Source organism: Nomascus leucogenys, chromosome 20 (genome assembly GCF_006542625.1).
Source record: "Nomascus leucogenys isolate Asia chromosome 20, Asia_NLE_v1, whole genome shotgun sequence".
Classification (NCBI taxonomy): Eukaryota; Metazoa; Chordata; class Mammalia; order Primates; family Hylobatidae; genus Nomascus; species Nomascus leucogenys.
This window is the reverse complement of record NC_044400.1, coordinates 46,610,156-46,631,301: the sequence shown is the minus strand read 5'-3', so window position 1 is coordinate 46,631,301 and position 21,146 is coordinate 46,610,156. Positions and strand designations below refer to the sequence as shown.

Genomic DNA, 21,146 nt, shown 5'->3' with positions numbered 1-21,146 from the left:
GTGTGTGTGTGTGTGAGAGAGAGAGAGAGAGAGAGAGGGATTGTGTGTGTGTGTCAAGCTCGGTATTAAATAGGTCAAAGATCAACATCTGGCTTCTAAACCCACTCTCAGGCCTCTCCACCGAGTACCTGTCTCAAACCCAATCTGATCCAACAATACCCAGCCTTAATTCAATAATCTGTGCTACCTGAGATGATGGGAATAATCGTGGTACTATAAATGTTGCAGAACAAAAACGACTGCAGTGGATTTTCTGGGGCTACACCAACTGAAAATGGGCCGGACCGAGATCCGGGAGAGCGTTTTCCTGCGCTAGACACGGCGTTCAGCCTCCGGGCTCCGGGTCTAGCTGAGTCAGGGCGGCGTTCCACCCGAGTGCGGCGTCGGGAACCCGTTCAGTTGCGCCCGAACCTTCGGTCAGAGGCCAGCGCTGGAAGCCCAGACCACAGCACCCGGGTTTAAACAGGAGCGGAGGCACCGGGGAGGACCCGGGGGGGGGCCAGCTAGGGCCGGCCAGCTTGGAAGCCGCACCCTCGCGGCCCCAGACGCCGGCAGGGCGGAGCCACGCGGCCGCAGCCCCAGCCGAGAGGCGAGCTAGTGGCTCTGGCGTATGGGGGCCACAACGGGAGCGGCTGCGCCGCCCGGCCGGGTCAGCGTCGTGCGCATGCGCCGACCGGCGCCATTTTGGTGGCCGGGCACGGAGGTGATTCCACACTGAGGCGAGCGCGGCGGCCGAGGTGGTAGTGGCAGTGTTCGTGTGATCGGGTCTGAATCACCGAGGGAGGAGGCGGTGGAGGAAGAGGTGGCGGCGGTGGCGGTGGTCGTAGCGGTGGCGGAGGAGGCGGGTACGAATCAGCTGCGGGCGGAGACATGGCCAACATCGCGGTGCAGCGAATCAAGCGGGAGTTCAAGGAGGTGCTGAAGAGCGAGGAGGTCAGAAATGAACTCCCGGATATCCCCCATCTCTGCCTGGGGCGGGAGGGTCCTCCCAGCTGCGACCCCGATATCCCCGGTAGTCCCTGGGTGGCCCTCCTTGCGGCCGCCCTTCTGCCTGTGAGGACTCAGCAGTGTTCCCCTCCTCCTTCCGCCGCGCTCCCCTCCCCTCCCAGAGCGCTAGGATGGACGGTCTCGCGGGCGGGTGGTCTGGGGTGGAACACGGTTTGGGGAGGTGATGGACAGGGGGGAACTCCTCGGAGGGATGGACGCTCACAAGAGAACCCGAGGCGGTGGCCGCGGCTGGAAATGTGGCTGTGGGGTGGGGAGGGAGCAGGCCGAGCCTGAGAAAACCCGGGAAGTGGGTTGGGGGAAGGGGAAAGGTGGTAACTGGATCCGAAGAGCAGTGCTGCTCGAAGGCCCACACTTTTGAGGGTATTCGGGGTTATTGCCTGTCAGGTCTTCACTGTTCTTAGGGAAGGAGCGGTGAGTCCTTAGGTATTGATTAAAAAGGAAGGACATTCAGAGTTAGTCCTTCTTAGTTGGGTGTTAAGAGTCAAAGGGAGACATAATAGAATACTGTCTTATTTGGTGGCGGGGTAAGGGAATTTCCACCTGTGTTAGCAAGTTAATTCCGAATGAGATAATTATCTCTTTTCCACTTAACCCCCAAATTCCTAGGCCTCATCTTTATTGACATCTCAATCTTTTGAGTGGGCAAAGGCAAGGTGTTTGGTGTATTAAAGACATGTAAATATTTTTAGTTAGGAAAAAAATAATGGAATGTATGAGCTTATTTCAAAATATTCTTTACAAGTTACAGATCAGAGAGACTGTCCTAAGACAGTGCCTCTGTGACTCGTGTTGTGCCACGAAACTTCATTATGATGTCCCTCATAGTTAACTTGATTCTTACTTTTGAAAAGTAGACCTATTAAAAATGTGAAATTTCACCAGATTAATACGTTGTTTCATCTCCTTATTAAGTGAGATTTATCACGACTTAACAGATTTTCAAAAAAATTGCCTCCCGTTGCTCTTAAGTCCTGCAGAATTTAGATACATTAGTACTACGTTTATTTATGTAAGTTATTCACAATGCTCTAGTAACTTGACTCAAAATTATTTAAGTATTAGTACAGTTTCTCATACCAAGATCAACAAGAGTGCCAGATTGTCTTCCCCACATGAATTAAAAAGGAATACAGAAAATGATTATTTTCAAGATTCACATACCATTATTGAATATATCATTGCTATTTGTGTTTTTCTTTTACGGTTAGTACTTTGATAGTGTCGATAATGATTTGTGAAGTTCAGCATTCTAAGTATGTGATGAGTATACACGGAGAAAAAGTTATTTAAAATTCAAAAATGACAACAGACTTATTGAAAGTAGTAGTATATAAGTCATGGTCGGTTTTACAGAGCATGTGTATGAACTCTGACCTCTATGTTTGTTCATATGCCAAAACTCTGAATGGAAGGATGACTTTGTATTTTGTGGTACAATGCAGAAATAGAGTCATAAGTGTCTGTACTGATACAATGAAACAGCAGTTTTAACTTACTTAATATGAAAATGTATTCCAGGTTAGTTGACATATATACTCCTAATGAAAGATAGTAGCTAATATTGTTGCCAACAACTGGAAACATTTCTTGTTTAATAAGGTTGTACAAGCCTGAAACTTAATGGACTTTTAATGCTTTATTTTCTGGTACTTACAAGTGGTAAGTTACTGCTCTGGTAATTAATATGGTTTCTTTGTTTTTTATGAGCTGGCTTTTCACCGTGGTATTCTTAGTACTTAAGTTGAAGACTACCAGAAATACTTGTATTGCTCTTTAGTAATGCATATTGTTAAAAAAAATACCCTGCTCTTTATATGTAAGGGATGATGAAGCCTTACTTCAGATAAGCATCAAAAGTGTTTCAGAAGAAGAAAACAGGAAATGCAAAAAGACAGGTTTTTTTGTTGTTTTTGTTGTTTGTTTGTTTTGTTTTGTTTTGAACAGTACCTGTATAAATATGGAAGGAAACTTCTGGGAAAATAAGTTGCAAAGAACATTTAGGAAAGGGTCAAATCATTTAATCTTGGAATAAATATAACCAATAAATAGCTTATTTTCTTTTTTTTTTTTTTTTTTGAGACGGAGTCTCGCTCTGTCACCCAGGCTGGAGTGCAGTGGCGCAATCTCGGCTCACTGCAAGCTCCACCTCCCAGGTTCACGCCATTCTCCTGCCTCAGCCTCTCCGAGTAGCTGGGACTACAGGTGCCCGCCACCACGCCCGGCTAATTTTTTGTATTTTTAGTAGAGACGGGGTTTCACCATGGTCTGGATCTCCTGACCTCGTGATCCGCCTGCCTCGGCCACCCAAAGTGCTGGGATTACAAGCGTGAGCCACCGCGCCCGGCCATAAATAGCTTATTTTCACCAGTATTTTTTGATATTTTAGTAGCCCCAGTTCTATAAATGTATTGTTATTTTCAACTCATTGAAAACTTGTAGTATAGTCCATGTGTTTTCTTTTTAAGGGTGTAAATACAGTCTTTTGAATGGCTGATCAAATAAATGTTTCATCATGTCACTTTTTTGGTAAATCTGCACTTTACCAAAGTTTATTTCATGTGCTTGTATGCTTGTGTTTACTAAGAACACTGGTTGATTTAAGGACGTTTTGGGGTGGTCTTATAAGTGCCTTTGTAAAGATAGCTGACGCTTAACTGGATTCTGGTTATGAGAGATTATAAGTGGCTGTTCTTAGAGTGTGTTAAAATACAGCCAGCAAGATAAATGTGAAAAAGCAAAGTGCAGAATAGTGTGGAAGAGGCCACCATTTGTGTCAAAAAGAGGGGAATATGTGTATTTGCCTGTATGGGTAAAAGGTTTCATGAGAAATTGGTAAAATTGATTGTTTTCTGTGTAGAGGAATTGGGTGTCTGGGGCATGGGGTATAGATATTTTTTGAATTTAGTGTCATACAAATGTGATTTACTCAAAGGCATCATTTGGCCTCTTTCCCTTAAGACAGTGTTTGGAGGTTTGTCAGATGTTTCTTTTTATTTATTAATATTTATTTTCTTTGTTTTAGATGTTTGTTTTTAAATACGAGTGTGAATTTTAAGTAGTTTTAAATAATATTCCAAAGTTGTTAGGCATGGAATATTGATGTAATCAAGTACATTTTATAATTAGTTATTTTATGAGTAGGATTGCATAAGTAAATTGTTGATTGTGAGGATATAAACCCATAATCAATGTTTTATTCATAGGTTGTATTATTTACTATTAGTTATTGCTGCTGTTAATAACTAGCTGCCATTTGTAGAATGGCTAGTTGTTCTTAATATCATTTGTTTATACATTATTGCTAATTCTTAAGAACTATTCTTTAGATTTCCTATTTCCTAGTTGAGAAAATAGAGATTTAGAGAAGTTAAATTATTTGTCTGCAATCACAGAGCCTGGGATTTGAATCTAGGTCTGCTTGTGTTCATATTGTACCACGCTGTCATGACTTGCCAAGGATAGGCATGCTTTTAATTAATTTAAAAAATCGAGCCTGGTTTGTATTACTGGTTAAAGGATTTAAACACAGTTTAATTTGCTAGTTTAAACTCATTGAAATAAGTGTTACCTATAACTAACTTTAAGATTTACTTGAATTCCTTTTATTTTTTTTTTTTTCTTTTAAGAAGGAATCTCGCTCTCTCGCCCAGGCCGGAGTGCAGTGGTGTGATCTCAGCTCACTACAACCTCTGCCTCCCAGGTTCTAGAGATTCTCCCGCCTTAGCCTCCTGAGTAGCTGGGATTACAGGTGCCCGCCACCATGCCCAGCTAATTTTTGTATTTTTAGTAGAGACAACATTTCACCATGTTGGCCAGGCTGGTCTTGAACTCCTAACTTCAAGTGATCCGCCTGCCTCAGCCTCCCAAAGTGCTGGGATTACAGGCGTGAGCCACCACACCCAGCCAGATTTACTTGAATTTCAACATACAAAATATTTTAAAATTTGAAACTTAATGAAATAAAACACCCTTAAATCAGTGCACTTACTCTTGTTGGTCTTATGCTGTATGGCACCTGTTGGTTTTTCGTGTTGTAATTGCACTTTGGTAACATTTTCTTTTCTCCTTTTTTTGAGACAGAGTTTTGCTTTTGTTGCCCAGGCTGGAGTGCAATGGTGCAATCTCGGCTCACCACAACCTCCACCTCCTGGATTCAAGCAATTCTCCTGCCTCAGCCTCCTGAGTAGCTGGGATTATAGGCATGCACCACCATGCTTGGCTAATTTTGTATTTTAAGTAGAGGTGAGGTTTTTCCATGTTGGTCAGGCTGGTCTTGAACTCCCGACCTCAGGTGATCCGCCCGCCTCGACTTCCCAAAGTGCTGGGATTACAGGAGTGAGCCACTGCACCTGGCCAACATTTTCTAGTCTCATGGGGCGTGTTTAAATCTATGGCATAAACAAATTGGTTTCATGAAAATTACTATAGTACATTAAGTTTTTCTTCATCATTTAAATAGATTTTTATGTCTATTTTCCTTTAAAATTTTAGCGTACTTGATCTAGCTTGATCTAGCTTATTCTATAATAGAAGTAGTTGTAAATTTCTAAAAGTAAGCCTTTTGATTTCTGTAGACCATGGGTTTTTTAACCTTGGCACTATTGACATTTTGGGCAGATAGTTCTTTGTTGAGTGGCTCTCCTGTGCATTGTGGGATGTTTAGCAACATCCCTGACCTCTACCAGTATATGCAGGTAGCACCGCAGACCCCCAGCCCATGTCCCCACTATCTCTTCTTGCTGGATGTATCAACTAAAAATGTCCCCAGACTGCCATATGTTGAGAACTATGTAGACAAAACTTTTTTTTTTTATACAGAGTCTTGCTCAGTCACCCAGGCTGGAGTGCAGTGGCACGATCTCAGCCCACTGCAACCTCCACCTCCTGGGCGCAAGCCATTCTCCTGCATCAGCTTCCCGAGTAGCTTGGATTACAGGCGCCTACTACCATGCCTGGTTAATTTTTTTATTTTTAGTAGAGACGGGGTTTCACCATGTTGGCCAGGCTGGCCTGACAAAACTCTTTAAAAGAGTGTTTATGGGCCAGGTGGGGTGGCTTATGCCTGTAATCCAGCATTTTAGGAGGCTGAGGCTCGATTGAGGCCAGGAGTTCAAGACCAGCGTGGGCAGCATAGTGAGACTTTGTTACTACTAACATTTTTTTAAAAAATCAGCCAGGTCTGGTGGTATGTGCCTATAGTGGCAGCTACTCAGGAGGCCGAGGCTAGAGGATGCTTGAGCCCGTGAGGTCAAGACTGCAGTGAATTGTGATCATGTGACCACACTCTAGCCTGGGCAACAGCGAGACCCTGTCTCAAAAATGAAAAAAGAAAATGATTCCTGGCTATTTATTAACTATATAAGAAGAACACAGCCAGGCGTGGTGGCTCATGCCTGTAATCCCAGCACTTTGAGAGGCTGAGGCAGGTGGATCACGAGGTCAGGAGATTGAGACCATCCTGGCCAACATGATGAAACCCCGTCTCTACTAAAAATACAAAAATTAGCTGGGCGTGGTGGCATGGGCCTGTAGTCCCAGCTACTCAGGAGGCTGAGGCAGGAGAATCACTTGAACCAGGGAGGTGGAGGTTGCAGTGAGCCGAGATCGCGCCACTGCACTCCAGCCTAGGTGACAGAGCGAGACTCCGTCTCAAAAAAAAAAAAAAAAAAGATGGTTTACCCCTGTAGTTCCAGCTACTTGGGAGGCTGAGGCAGGAGAATCGCTTGAACCAGGGAGGTGGAGGTTGCAGTGAGCCGAGATGGCACCACTGCACTCCAGCCTGGCGACAGAGCGAGGCTCCATCTCAAAAAAAAAAAAGAATACTTTGAGACTTAACTGTATCAGATGTGTAAGATAATTTATCTAAAGAATAAATGGACATGGACAGTAAAGACACAAAAAATATATACTGGCTTTGAATGTTTCGTTTTTAAAACTTTTAAGTTTGTGTCCCCTTTTAGTGTTTTTCTTTTAAAATTTCTCCCTTTTAATTTTAATAAAAAGGTAAAATTCTCTACCAAAAATGAATGTAACGAGAATATGAACAGTTGTTTTTAAGACTAGAGGCAGGCATGGTGGCTCACATCTGCAATCGCAGCACTTTGGGAGGCTGAGGCAGGAGAATCGTTTGAGTCTGGGAGGTCGAGGCTGCAGTGAGCGGTGATTGTGCCACTGCACTCCGGCCTGGGGGACAGAGCAACACACTGTCTCCAAATAAAGAGTAAAAAAGTGGTTTTTAAAGTTTTTAATTTTATTTTATTTTTTCAAAAGTATCTTTGAAAGTTATGTTATGTAAGTTACAGTTTTATGTAATATTTAAATAGTGTTTCTTATGGTTTCTGGAATGGGTTGAGCAAGGAAAACCTATAGATTGGGTTAAAAAAAAAATCAAAGTCTGTGCAGATAATATGTTTGGGGTGAATTCCTTGTATACACTGTTACAAAGACTTTGAGCTCTGTCCATTGGGCATAGGTTTAGACACATCTGGGCTCCCCTAGCTTCTTCTCTTTTTATTTATTTATTTTTGAGACAGTCTCACTGTCACCAAAGCTAGAATGCAGTGGCATGATCACAGTTCACTGTAGCCTCGAACTCCCCAGGTTTAGGTGATCCTCCTACCTCAGCCTTCCAAGTAGCAGGGACTAAAGGCGTCTGCCACCATGCCCAGCTAATTTTTGTAATTTTTTGTAGAGACGGGGTTTCACCATGTTGCCCAGGCTGGTCTTGAACTCCTGGGCTCAAGTGATCTTCCCGCCTTGGCCACCTAAAGTGCTGGGATTACAGACGCGAGCCACCATACTTGGCCCGTCACCCCTTCTTAAAGACTATACACTTTTTTTTTTTTTTGAGATGGAGTCTCCCTCTGTCGCCCAGGCTGGAGTGCAATGCGCCATCTCGGCTCACCGCAACCTCCACCTGCCGGGTTCAAGCAATTCTCCTGTCTCAGCCTCCTGAGTAGCTGGGATTACAGGTGTGTGCCACCATGCATGGCTAATTTTTTTTTTTTTCGTATTTTTAGTAGAGACAGGGTTTCACCATATTGGCCAGGCTGGTCTCGAACTCCTGACCTTGTGAGCTGCCGCCTTGGCCTCCCAAAGTGCTGGGATTGCAGGCGTGAGCCACTGCACCTGGGGTTTTTTTTTTTTTTTTTTTTGGGAGACAGAGTCTTGCTCTGTCGTCCAGGCTGGAGTATGGTGGCACGATCTCAGCTCACCACAGCCTCTGCCTCCCAGGTTCAAGCGACTCTCATGCCTCAGCCTCCTGAGTAGCTGGTATTACAGGCGCACCCCACCATGCCCAGCTAATGTTTTGTATTGTTAGTAGAGACAGGGTTTTACCATGTTGGCCAGGCTGGTCTCGAACCCCTGACCTCAAGTGATCCAGCTGCCTCGGCCTCCCAAAGTGCTGGGATTACAGGCGTGAGCCACTGTGCCCAGCCAAGACTATATACTCTTATTTCCCAGTGAATACATTATTGACAGTTATTGAAAATATTGACTATAGCCCCAAAAGGCTTAACTGGTTGGAGATACAGGGCAGACAAAGGATAGATAAAAATGGTGGGGGCAAAGAGTAAATGCTATGGGATTCTAAGGGTATCTGTATGAGAGAGATTCCTTTTTGTTTGTTACTGTTTTGTTTTGTTTTTGAGACAGAGCCTCGGCTCTGTCACCCAGCCTGGAGTGCAGTGGCTCGATCTCGGCTCACTGCAACCTCCGCCTCCCAGGTTCAACCAATGCCTCAGCCTCCTGAATGGCTGGAATCCCAGGATTACAGGCATGTGCCACCACGCCCAGCTAATTTTTTGTTTGTTTGTTTGAGACGGAGTCTCACTCTGTCACCCAGGCTGGAGTGCAGTGGCGCGATCTCAGCTCATTGCAAGCTCCACCTCCCAGGTTCACGCCATTCTCCTGCCTCAGCCTCCTGGGTAGCTGGGACTACAGGCATCCGCGACCACTCCCAGCTAATTTTTTGTATTTTTTTAGTAGAGGCGGGGTTTCCCCATGTTAGCCAGGATGGTCTTGATCTCCTGACCTCATGATCTGCCCGCCTCAGCCTCCCAAAGTGCTGGGATTACAAGTGTGAACCACCATGCCCGGCCACAACGCCCAGCTAATTTTTGTAGTTTTAGTAGAGACAGGGTTTCATTGTATCGGCCAGGCTGGTCTCAAACTCGCGGCCTCAGATGATCTGCCTGCCTGGGCCTCCCAAAGTGTTGGGCTTACATGGTGAGCCACCATGCCTGGCATGCCTGGACTTTTTTTTTTTTTTCCCAGATGGAATCTCGCTCTGTCACCCTGGCTGGAGTTCAGTGGCATGATCCAAGCTCACTGCAGCCTTCGCCTCCCAGGTCAAGCGGTTCTCCTTCCTCAGCCTACCAAGTAGCTGGGATTTACAGGCGCACCCCACCACGCCCAGCCAATTTTGCATATTGTTAGTAGAGACAGAGGTTTATGATGTTGGCCAGGCTGGTCTCGAACTCCTGACGTCAAGTGAGCCACCATGCCCAGCCAAGACTATATACTCTTATTTCCCAGTGAATACATTATTGACAGTTACTGAACATGTTGACCACATCCCCAAAAGGCTTAACTGGTTGGAGATACAGGACAGACAAAGGATAGATAAAAATGGGAGGGGCAAAGTGTAAATGCTATGGGATTCTGAGGGTATTTGAATGAGGGAGGTTCTTTTTTGTTTTTGTTTTGTTTTGAGTCAGAGTCTCTGTCGCCCAGCCTGGAGTGCAGTGGCTTGATCTTGGCTCACTGCAACCTCTGCCTCCTGGCTTCAAGTGATTCTCAGGCCTCAGCCTCCAGAATGGCTGGAATTACAGGCATGCGCCACCACACCCGGGTAATTTTTTTTGTATTTTTAGTAGAGACTGGATTTCACCATGTTGGCCAGGCTGGTCTCACGCTTCTGACCTCAGGTGATCTGGCTGTCTTGGCCTCCCAAAGTGCTGGGCTTACAGGCGTGAGCCACCCCACCTGGAGTTTTTTGTTTTGTTTTGTTTGAGATGGAATCTCACTCTCTCACCCAGGCTGGAGTGCGGTGACGTGATCTCGGCTCACTGCAGCTTCTGCTTCCCAGGTCAGGCAGTTCTCCTGCTTGACCCAGTAGCTGGGATTACAGGCACGTGCCACCACACCCAGCTAATTTTCCTATTTTTAGTAGAGATGGGGTTTCTAGCCAGGCTGGTCTCGAACTCTGACCTCAGGTGATCCGCCTGCCTTGGCTTCTCAAAGTGCTGGGATTACAGGCGTGAGCCATTGTGCCTGGCCTGTATCACTGTATGAGGGAAGTTCTTCAGCTAGGTGCCTTTTTTTTTTTTTTTTTTGAGATGGGGTCTCACTCGGTCACCCAGGGGCACAATCATAACTCACTGCAGCCTTGACCTCCTGGGTTCTAGAAGGCCTTCCACCTCAGCCTCCCAAGTAGCTGGGAGTACAGGTGTGTGCCACCACACCCGGCTAATTTTTATTTTTTGTAGAGATGGGGGTCTCACTATGTTGCCTAGGCTGGTCTTGAACTCCTGGCTTCAGGCAGTCCTCCTGCCTCAGGCTCCCAAAGTGCTGGGATTATAGGCATGAGCCATCTCACCCAGCCTTCTTGAGCTGAGTTCTAGAGGAAAGTTAAGACTGACCTCAAATTTCAGGAGACAGTCCCAAAGGAATTCTGGTAATATTGCAATTCTTTTTTTTTTTTTTTTTTTTTTTTTTTTTCTGAGACAGGGTTTTGCTCTTGTTGCCCAGGCTGGAGTGCAATGGTGCAATCTCAGCTCATTACAACCTCTGTCGCCCGGGTTCAAGCGATTCTCCTGCCTCAGTCTCCCAAGTAGCTGGGATTACAGGCATGCACCACCACCCTCAGCTAATTTTGTATTTTCAGTAGAGACCGGGTTTCTCCATGGTGGTCGGTCAGGCTGGTCTCGAACTCCCGAACTCAGATGATCTGCCAGCCTTGGCCTCCTGAAGTGCTGGGATTGCAGGTGTGAGCCACCACGCCTGGCCGAGATTCTTAAGTAAATGAACTTTTCTCTAGGCACATGAATTGGAACTATGGAACAAAGAGATTATTTATACAATTATTCAAGAAACACATTTACATATTTAGAACAGAAAGGTTGCACAGCTCTTATATACTCAAACATATTTGTAGAGTTAGATCATGTTCTTAACTTTCTTCATGGTTACCTTTTGGGGAGGAAAACCACCCTTTTTCATATTAAGTAAAACGTGTACGTAATAAAGTGTGACTGGCATCCAAATCAAGAAACAGACCCTTCCCAGTACCACAGGAATCCGCCTTCCTTTCTAGTTACTTTCCTGACTTCTAATAACAGATTGTTTTGACTATGTTTGAGTAAAAGAATAGATGTGAGTATATATTACGTATTTTAAGTTTGAAAGTTTTCAAAAGATGCTTTTCAAAATCTTTGTTAAGAAAAACATAGTGTCTTAGAAAATGTGCTAAAATGTATTGAATTTCAGAGCTGAAATAGATCTAGGCCAAACTCTTCATCTATAAAATCAGGAAACTGAGGCCCAAGGAGGTTGTTTCTCAGAGAAACAGAGCTGGTTAATGGTGAATCCAGGCTTTTTGCATACCAGTTTATTTATTTTTTATTTTTTTATTTTTTTTTTGAGACGGAGTCTCGCTCTGTCACCCAGGCACCCAGGCTGGAGTGCAGTGGCGCGCTCTCAGCTCACTGCAAGCTCCGCATCCCGGGGTCACGCCATTCTCCTGCCTCAGCCTCTCCGAGTAGCTGGGACTACAGGCGTCCGCCACCACACCCGGCTAATTTTTTGTATTTTTAGTAGAGACGGCGTTTCACCGTGGTCTCGATCTCCTGACCTCGTGATCCGCCCGCCTCGGCCTCCCAAAGTGCTGGGATTACAAGCGTGAGCCACCGCGCCCGGCCTTGCATACCACTTTAGTCATAATAAGTAGTTGGTTTGTGGGAATATCCTTTTCGTAAATGATAGTATAAAAGCTGACTGCTAATACAACTTTACAGAAGGGGATAACAATGCAGTATTATTTGTGTCTTTTTTTTTTTTCCTCTTAGTATGAGAACTTAAACTTGCCAAGGAGGTAGAGATTTTTAATTCCTGAAGCATAATTTAGTTAAGTTAGCTTAGTAATTAAGAGCATGGGCTTTAGAATTAGATTTGCTTTGAGTCCTGGCTTTTCTTCTTAAAACCTGAAGTACTGGCTCTGTATCTCGATTTTTTTAATCTGTAAAAATGTGGGAAGATTAGGAGAGTCCTTACAGTGCTTAGAACAACCTTGGGACATAATTAAACATTCAGTAAGCAGATAGCTGTTAGATGTCAGAATTAGCTATGTTTTCATATTCTGTTGTGCTTACTGTTCTTGGATTATAAAGGTATTGTTCAATGGTTTAGTGATTATTGGATGTAAATATGCCTTAAGAAAAGCTCAGGATGAGGGCTATGGTACTTCTAATAGTGTCTTTGTTACCTGTGTGCCAATAATCCATGGGGCTGGTGGCCAAGTAGTCCACCCTTATCTGCAGTTTGATTTTCTGCAGTTTCAGTTACCCGCTGTCAACCATCGTCCAAAAATAAGTGAGTATAGTACAATAAGGTATTTTGAGAGAGCACATTCACGTAACTTTCATTACAGTATATTGTTATAATTACTCCATTGTTAATCTCTTGTGTTTAATTTATAAATTAAACTTTATCATATGTATGTACATATAGGAAAAAAACATATAGGGTCGGTACTATCTGTTGTTTGAAGCATCCACTAGGGATCTTGGAACGTGTCCCCTGTGGATAAGAGGGGATATATTAATACAAAGGAATATATGTGGGCTCTGTTCTCCAGATGTGATTTATTTAATCTTTTTTTAGGAGACGGTTATAAATTGTTCAGAGTTTGTGTTAAAATGTTATCTTCCTGAATGAAAAAGTTTATTTGGGAAACTCTCAAATGATATAGAGATAATGGGATTATTTTGGATTTCTTGACTTGGCTCTGGTTTCCTGAAACTAGACCAAAGAATCTAGATTCTAATCCTATGGTATATAATCTTGGATCCCTTTGCAAATCCCTTCTTCAGTGGGCTTTGGGGGCCAGAAAATAGGTGGTCTCATTCGTCTGACATCCATTTTATTCTCTTACGTAAATCTGCAAAGGTGGGAGAACTTTATTTCATTGAACATGCTTTTTAAAAAAATTTTTATTTTTTTAAGGCTAGTCAAACGAAGCAGTGGAAATGGAAAAGGGAAAAAGTCTGTAACTGGTTATGATCAATGAATTGTAAACACCACTGCAAAACCCTTTTTGCCTTTCTCTTCCCTTTAGTTCTTTGCTTTTACTCCAAATTTAGAATAACTGCCTAAAGTTGAATGCCTACTGTCTGCTTGCTTGATTGATTGATTTTAAGACACAAGGTCTTGCTCTGTTGCCCAGGCTGGAGTGCAGTGGCAGCAGAGCAAGACCTTACAGCTCACTGTAACCTTGAACTCCTGGGCTCAAGTGATCCTCCTGCCTCAGACTTCCTAGTAGCCACCACACCTGGCTAAATTTTCTTATTTAAAATTTTTTGTGGAGTTGAGGGTCTCACTATATTGCCCAAGCTGGTGTCAGTCTCCTGGGCTCAAGCAATCCTCCTGCCTCAGCTTCCCAAAGTCCTGGGATTACAGGCATGAGCTACTGCACCCTGCCTATCTGACATTTTTTATATATGGCAGCTTTATGGGATTGATAGTATTCTTGTTTCACAGATCTAACAGTTGCAGCTGTGAAGAAATTAAGTAACTTTCTCAGTTTCAGTAACTTGGTGGTGAAACAAAGATTTGAAACCAGGACTGTGTGTCCAAAATATTGGTGGTTATGGTGGAAAGAGTTATACTCATATCTGCTGCTTGCTCCCTACATTTTTGAAGATTTTTTTAAAACTATGAAATACTTTATACTTAGAAGTTTTAAAAGTAATACATGAACATCTTTATATCTGTGGTCCATATTCAACAGATTGTAATCTTCTCATACTGTGGGCTAAATTGCCTCTACCCAAATACTGTAAAACATAGAGGTAAAGCTCACTGGATAACTTTTTTCTTATTCCATTTTTTCTTTCTTTCTAGGGGTATCTGCTATGTGAAGTTAGTGTATATCCTTCCCCTTCATATTTTTGTTTTTACTGTTAAACATCATATCTCCTGAATTTAAAAATAAAATACTTTTTTGCTTTTTTAAAAGTTTTTTTAAAAAACAGTTTTTATAGATGATTGTAATGTATGTCTCTTGGAAACTTTTTTCTCTTAGCTTTTTTTTTTTTTTTTTGAGACGGAGTCTCGCTCTGTCGCCCAGGCTGGAGTGCAGTGGCACAATCTCGGCTCACTGCAAGCTCTGCCTCCCGGGTTCACGCCATTCTCCTGCCTCAGCCTCCCGGGTAGCTAGGACTACAGGCGCCCGCCACCACGCTGGCTAATTTTTTGCATTTTTAGTAGAGACGGGGTCTCACTGTGTTAGCCAGGATGGTCTCAATCTCCTGACCTCGTGATCCGCCCGCCTCGGCCTCGGCCTCAGCCTCCCAAAGTGCTGGGATTACAAGCGTGAGCCACCGTGCCCGGCAGCATTATTTTTTAAAGATCTGTGATAGTGCATGTTGTGCTAGTTCTTTAATATAGACCATATTGTATTCCATGTCAGTTTTTAAAGTTTATTTTCCTATTGATGGCATTTAATTCCAACTTTTAGATAAAAGCATGTACTGGACATTTTTATAATTTTTCGGGGGACATGTAAGAGTTTTTCTAGGAAGTAGATTTGTAAGATCTGAGCATATTTTTAGCTTCTGCCTGACTGGACATCACTTCATTGTTCTCCAGATGATTGAATCAATTTACACTCCCACTAAAAGAGTTCTGGCCGGGAGAGGTGGCTTACTCCTGTAATCCCAGCACTTTAGGAGGCAAAGGTGGGCGGATCACCTGAGGTCAGGAGTTCCAGACCTGCCTGACCACCATGGAGAAACCCCGCCTCTACTGGAAATACAAAAAATTAGCCGGGCGTGGTGGTGCATGCCTGTAATCCCAGCTACTTGGGAGACTGAGGTGAGAGAATTGCTTGAACTGGGTAGGCAGAGGTTGCAGTGAGCCGAGATTGTGCCATTGCATTCCATCCTGGGCAAGAGAGGGAGACCCTGTCCCAAAAAAAAATAGTCACTATTTTTTGTAAGACTATCTCAGGAAAAAAAAGAAGGGGAAAAAAAAAAAACGTAGTTGCTAGAACCCCCTTTTTTTTTGGAGATGGAGTCTGTGTTGCCCAGGCTGGAGTGCAATAGCACTGACTACATTTTTTTTTTTTTTGAGACTGAGTCTCGCTCTGTCGCTCAGGCTGGAGTGCAGTGGCAAGATCTCAGCCCACTGCAAGCTCTGCCTCCTGGGTTCATGTCATTCTCCTGCCTCAGCCTCCCAAGTAGCTGGGACCACAGGCATCCGCCACCACACCTGGCCAATTTTTTGTTTTGTTTTGTTTTTTTAGTAGAGACAGGGTTTCTCCGTGTTTTTTTTTTTTTTTTTTAAAGATGGACTCTCACTTTATCGCCCAGGCTGGAGTGCAGTGGCGCGATCTTGGCTCATTGCAACCTCCATCTCCCGCGTTCAAGCAATTCTCCTGCCTCAGCCTCCTGAGATTACAGACGCATGCCACAGCTGGGATTACAGACACATGCCACCACGCCCAGCTAATTTTTGTATTTTTAGTACAGACAGGGTTTCACCACGTTGGTCAGCCTGGTCTTGAACTCCTGACCTTGTGATCCGCCCACCTCGGCCTCTCAAAGTGCTGGGATTACAGGCGTGAGCCACTGCACCCAGCCTACATTTTTAAGACTTAGATTTTTGTCACTATGATGGATATGAAATGGTGGTTTATTCTAATTTTTACTTCCCTAGTCAGTAGAGATATTAAGCATATTTTGTGTTTATTGGCCATTAGGCTTTTGTAAATTTAGTGTTTACATTTTTTTTTTTTTTTTTAATGAGACAGAGTCTCGCTTTGTCGCCCAGACTGGAGTGCAGTGGCGCGATCTTGGCTCGCTGCAACCTCTGCCTCCTGGGTTCAAGCGATTGTCCTGCCTCAGCCTGCCAAGTAGCTGGGATTACAGGCATGCCCCGCTAAGCCTGGCTAATTTCGTATTTTTAGTAGAGACGGGTTTTGCCATACTGGTCACACTGGTCTCGAACTCCCGACCTCAGGTGATCCGCCTGCCTCGTCTTCCCAAAGTGCTGGGATTACAGGCATGAGCCACCATGCCCGGCCATGTTTACGTTCTTTAACTGCTTTTTTAAAAATTGGGTGTTTTGGCCTGGGCAACAAGAGTGAAATTTCATCTCAAAAAAAAAAAAAATTAGGTGGTTTGTAGTTTTCTCCTTCTTCTGTAGAAATTTTTTTTTGTTTGTTTTTGTTTTTGAGACAGTTCTTGCTCTGGAGTAAGGCTGGAGTCTTGCTCTGGAGTCATGGTTTCACTTTGTTAGCCAGGCTGGTCTCTTCCTGACCTCAGGCAATCTGCCCATCTCGGCCTCCGAAAGTGCTGGGATTACAAGCGTGAGCCACTGCGCCCGGCCAGATTTGTAGGAATTCTTTATGTTATTTATATGATATTGTCTATCTTACATTATGTGGCTTGATTTTTAATTTTGGCTTATCTTTTTTATACCTTTTTTTTAAGTTGTAGTAAAATACACATAACATAAAATTTATCATCCTAACCATTTTAAATGTTCAGTGGCATTAAGGACATTGTGTAGCTATTACCACCATCCATCTCCAGAACTTTTTATCTTGCAAAACTGAAACTCTGTACCCAATATTACTAACTCCCTATCCCCCTACCACCCAGCTTCTGGCAGTCACCATTCTACTTTGTATCTCAATCTGTGTGACTGCTCTATCGTTCATTATTTGTCCCTTTAAAAAAAAAAAAAAAAAACTCTGAGTATATTTTCTTCATTTTTATTTAAAACCAAAACTCTGGAAGTTAAAAATAACATCCTTGCCCATGAGCAGCTTTTTTTTTTTTTTTTTTTTTTTTTTTTTTTTTAAGACAGAGTCTTGCTCTATTATTGCTCAGACTAGAGTGCAATGGTGCAATCATGGCTCACTGCTGCAACCTCAACCTCCTGGGCTCAAGTGATCTTCCCACCTCATCCTTCCAAGTAGCTGGGACTACAGGTACGCCACCATGCCTGACTAATTTTTGTATTTTTTGTAGAGATGAGGTCTCACACTACTTTTTGTAGAGACGAGGTCTCAGCCTAGGCTGATGTCGAACTCCAGTGATCCTCCCACCTCTGCTTCCCAAAGTTGTGGGATTATAGGCATGAGCCACCGTAGCCATCAAACCCCTGTGCTTCTTACAGACACCAGAAAAAGTTTCAGCCTTGTTTTCAACATTGTTCTGCTGTGCTTTGTCCAAATGAACCTTTATGAGCTGCCTGCTATCCAGTTTCTCTCGCCCACAATTTCACTTGGGAAGACCAAGTCCTCAAGGGTTATGTCATGCACGGCTGTCAGAATAGCGCTCCTGGGACACTTCTGCTTATTTTTTGTACAGCTTTTCAAGTTGGCTTATGCGGAATTATCCTCTGAGCACATTATTTGTCCTTTTGTGACTGGTTTATTTCACTTAACTGTCCTCCTTGTCTTTGAGAAGTTTAATTTTTTTTTTTTTTTTTTTTTTTTTTTTTAAGACTGAGTCTTGCTCTGTTGCCAGGCTGGAATGCAGTGGCATGATCTCGGCTCACTGCAACCTCCGACTCCCTGGTTCGAGTGATTCTTCTGCCTCAGCCTCCCGAGTAGCTGGGATTACAGGCATGCACCACTACCCCCAGCTAATTTTTTTTGTATTTTTAGTAGAGACGGGGTTTCACCATGTTGGCCAGGATGGTCTCGATCTCCTGACCTCGTGATGTGCCCACCTTGGCCTCCCTAAGTGCTGGGATTACAGGTGTCACCCACCGTGCCTGGCCCAGTTTAATTTTAAAGTAGAGCGTGAGCCACCGCGCTTGGCCCAGAAGTTTAATTTTTAAGAGACAGGTCTCACACGCTTATCCAGGATGGAGTGCAATGGTGCGATGATGGCTGTCTGTAGCCCGGAACTCCTGGGCTTAAGTGATTCTCCCATGCCTCAGCCCAGCCTCCTGAGTAGCTGGGACTACAGGCACGAGCCACCACTCTTGGCTAATTTTTAAAAAAATTTTTGTAGAGATGGGAATCTCCCTATGTTACCCAGGCTGATCTTGAACTCTTGGGTTCAAGGGATCCTCCCAACCCAGCCTCCCAAAGTGCTGAGATTATAGGTGTTGGCCACCATGCCCATCTACTTTTTTGTATTTTTAGTAGAGATGGGGTTTTTCATGATGTTGGCCAGGCTGGTCTCCAACTCCTGATCTCAAGTGATCACCCGCCTCAGCCTTCCAAAGTGCTGGGATTACAGGTGTCACCCACCGTGCCTGGCCCAGTTTAATTTTAAAGTAGTCAAATTTTTTCTGGCATATTTTACTTATTGTCCTCCTTTTTGTCTTACAGAAGTTTAATTTTAAGGTAGTCAGATTTTATCTTTTCTTACATGGTGTGTTTTTTGCATTTTAAGAAGTCTTCTCCTATTTTTATATTAATAAAGGCATTCTCGGACCCAGGTCACTGGTTGGCCTGACCTCCTGCTCTGGAGGCACTGTGCCGGAGGACCCGTTTTTTTTTTTTTTTTTAAAGACATTCTTCTATATTTGGTTCTTAAAAGTTAATTCATTTTCTTAACTTCTGTACTCAGGTTTCTCTCTCTACCATGTCATACTGAAACTGCTCCTTCAGGCAGTACCTTCCCAATTACAGAACACAGAGTGAGTTCTCGTGATCATCCATTTTGTACATGTTCCTTCAGCATTTCCATTTCCATCTTAGAACTCTCCTCCTTTGGTTGCTCTGATACTGCTCTTTTCTGATTTTCCTTTAAACTTTGTTACGATCCTTTATAAAATATTGTTACTGATTTACCTTTCATCCTCCATTTGTCTCTGGAATGTTTGTTTTCTCTTTTTTATTCCTTTTGTTAATACCATAGGTCAGGTTTTTATATCTTAGGATGGACTGTTTATTTATTTGTTTGAAACATGGTATCTATCTATCTGTCTGTCGTCTATCTGTCTATCGCCCCGGCTGGGGTGCCGTGTTGTGATCACAGCTCACGCTGCAGTCTTTTTTTTTTTTTTTTTTTTTTTTTTTTTTTTTTGAGACGGAGTCTTGCTCTGTCACCCAGGCTGGAGTGCAGTGGCGCGATCTCTGCTCACTGCAAGCTCCGCCTCCCGGGTTCACACCATTCTCCTGCCTCAGCCTCTCCGAGTAGCTGGGACTACAGGCGCCCGCCACCACGCCCGGCTAGTTTTTTGTATTTTTAGTAGAGACAGGGTTTCACTGTGGTCGCGATCTCCTGACCTCGTGATCTGCCCGCCTCGGCCTCCCAAAGTGCTGGGATTACAATCGTGAGCCACTGCGCCTGGCCTCCACGCTGCAGTCTTAACCTGTTGGGCTTAAGTGATCCTCCCACCATAGCCTCCCAAGTAGCTGGCAGTACAGGCATTTGCCACCATGCCTGGCTGTTTTTTTTTACTTTTTGTGGAGACAGGGTTTTGCCATGTTGCCCAGGCTGGTCTGAAACTCCTAGGCTCAAGTGATCCATGCACCTTAGCCACCCAGAGTGCTGGGATTACAGGCATGAGCCACTGCGCCCAGCCCAGATGGACTATTTGTATTAAATGTTTCCTGGCAATTTGCAGTAGCTTAAGCCTGTAATCCCAGCATTTTGGATGGCTGAGGCAGGAGGATTGCTTGAGCCCAGGAGTTTGAGACCGATCTGGGCAACATAGTGAGACCCCGTTTCTCCAGAATATTTAAAAAATGAGGCCAGACACGGTGGCTCACGCCTGTAATCCTAGCACTTTGGGAGGCCAAGGCGAGTAGACTGCCTGAGCTCAGGAATTCAAGATCAGCCTGCGCAACACGGTGAAACCCTGTCTCTACTAAAATACAAAAAATTAGTAGGGCACAGCGGCGTGCACCTGTAATCCCAGCTACTTGGGAAGCTGAGACAGGAGAATCACTTGAACCCAGGAGGCGGAGGTTGCTGTGAGCCAAGATCGTGCCACTGCACTCCAGCCTGGGCAGCAGGGTGAGACCCCATGTCAGAAAAAAAGCCTGGGGTGGTTCGTTACTTTTAGCAAATGTGTGATTATGGATTTTTCTAATGAGGACCAGCTAATCTATGTACTCTTTTCTCTCAATTAACTATGGGTGTCTTGCTTTTAGGCTTCTTTGTTTCAAGTGAAGCATCTTACTTGGTTTTGTCATACCCAATTGTGGGTTGTCTGATGCTATTGCTTTTCAGCAAGCTGATAATAAAACATTTTATGCTTTTTCTTAAATCACTGTAGTGACTTAGTTTTTGTTGTATAGAATATAGCACAGTTTTTGCCTCTTGTCTATTAGACATTCAGTTATTTCCAGTTTCTTGATGGTGCACATGTGTGAGAATTTTGAGTGTATATCTCTGAAAGTGATACATACTGAGTGGTCATTGAGTGTTGGATGAAATTTTAGGTGTTTATATTGTTAGGTGCTTTCTTTCCATCGGCCCGTAGGAACTGTGAATGTGAGTCATTGAGAGCAGAGTTCTTTCTCACTGATCTTCCATTCCCCATTGCTTAGCACATTGCCTGCTAAGCAGGAGACACTTGTTTTCCTGAATGAGTTTAAGGATATTCCTAAGCTCTAGGGAGCTCATCCCCAACCATTGTGAAAGTTTCATAGTTTCATCCTGCTTCTGGGACCAGGAAGAGTTGAATATGTTGATAAAGGTGGCCTCCAGGTAAAGTTGGATTTCTGTTGCATGTAAGTGTTAATAATGTAGTCAGGTCTTGAATTAGGATGATGGAATGTCCAAGCCCAAAACTGGGAAACAAGATAGTGGGAAGGGAATCTTTTTTTTTTTTTTTTTTTTTTTGTAGTTTTCCCCTTTGAAGATCTCACTGGGCATCTATTTAGTATATATGATATCATCTGTGGTTCAATTCTTTAGTGTAACTTTACATTTTTTATTTAT

The 21,146-nt window shown here is 43.8% G+C and overlaps 1 protein-coding gene across 1 annotated transcript in view; it reads left to right on the top strand.

The window, feature by feature from the left end:
- Positions 1-584: 584 nt before the first annotated feature.
- The window catches only part of UBE2K (ubiquitin conjugating enzyme E2 K), an 85,594-nt gene continuing 65,032 nt past the window's right edge, over positions 585-21,146 (top strand). Inside the window, exon 1 of the mRNA XM_030800871.1 lies at positions 585-933. Coding sequence (XP_030656731.1) covers positions 871-933 — 63 coding nt within the window. The 5' untranslated portion in view covers positions 585-870. The remainder of the gene's footprint in view (positions 934-21,146) is intronic.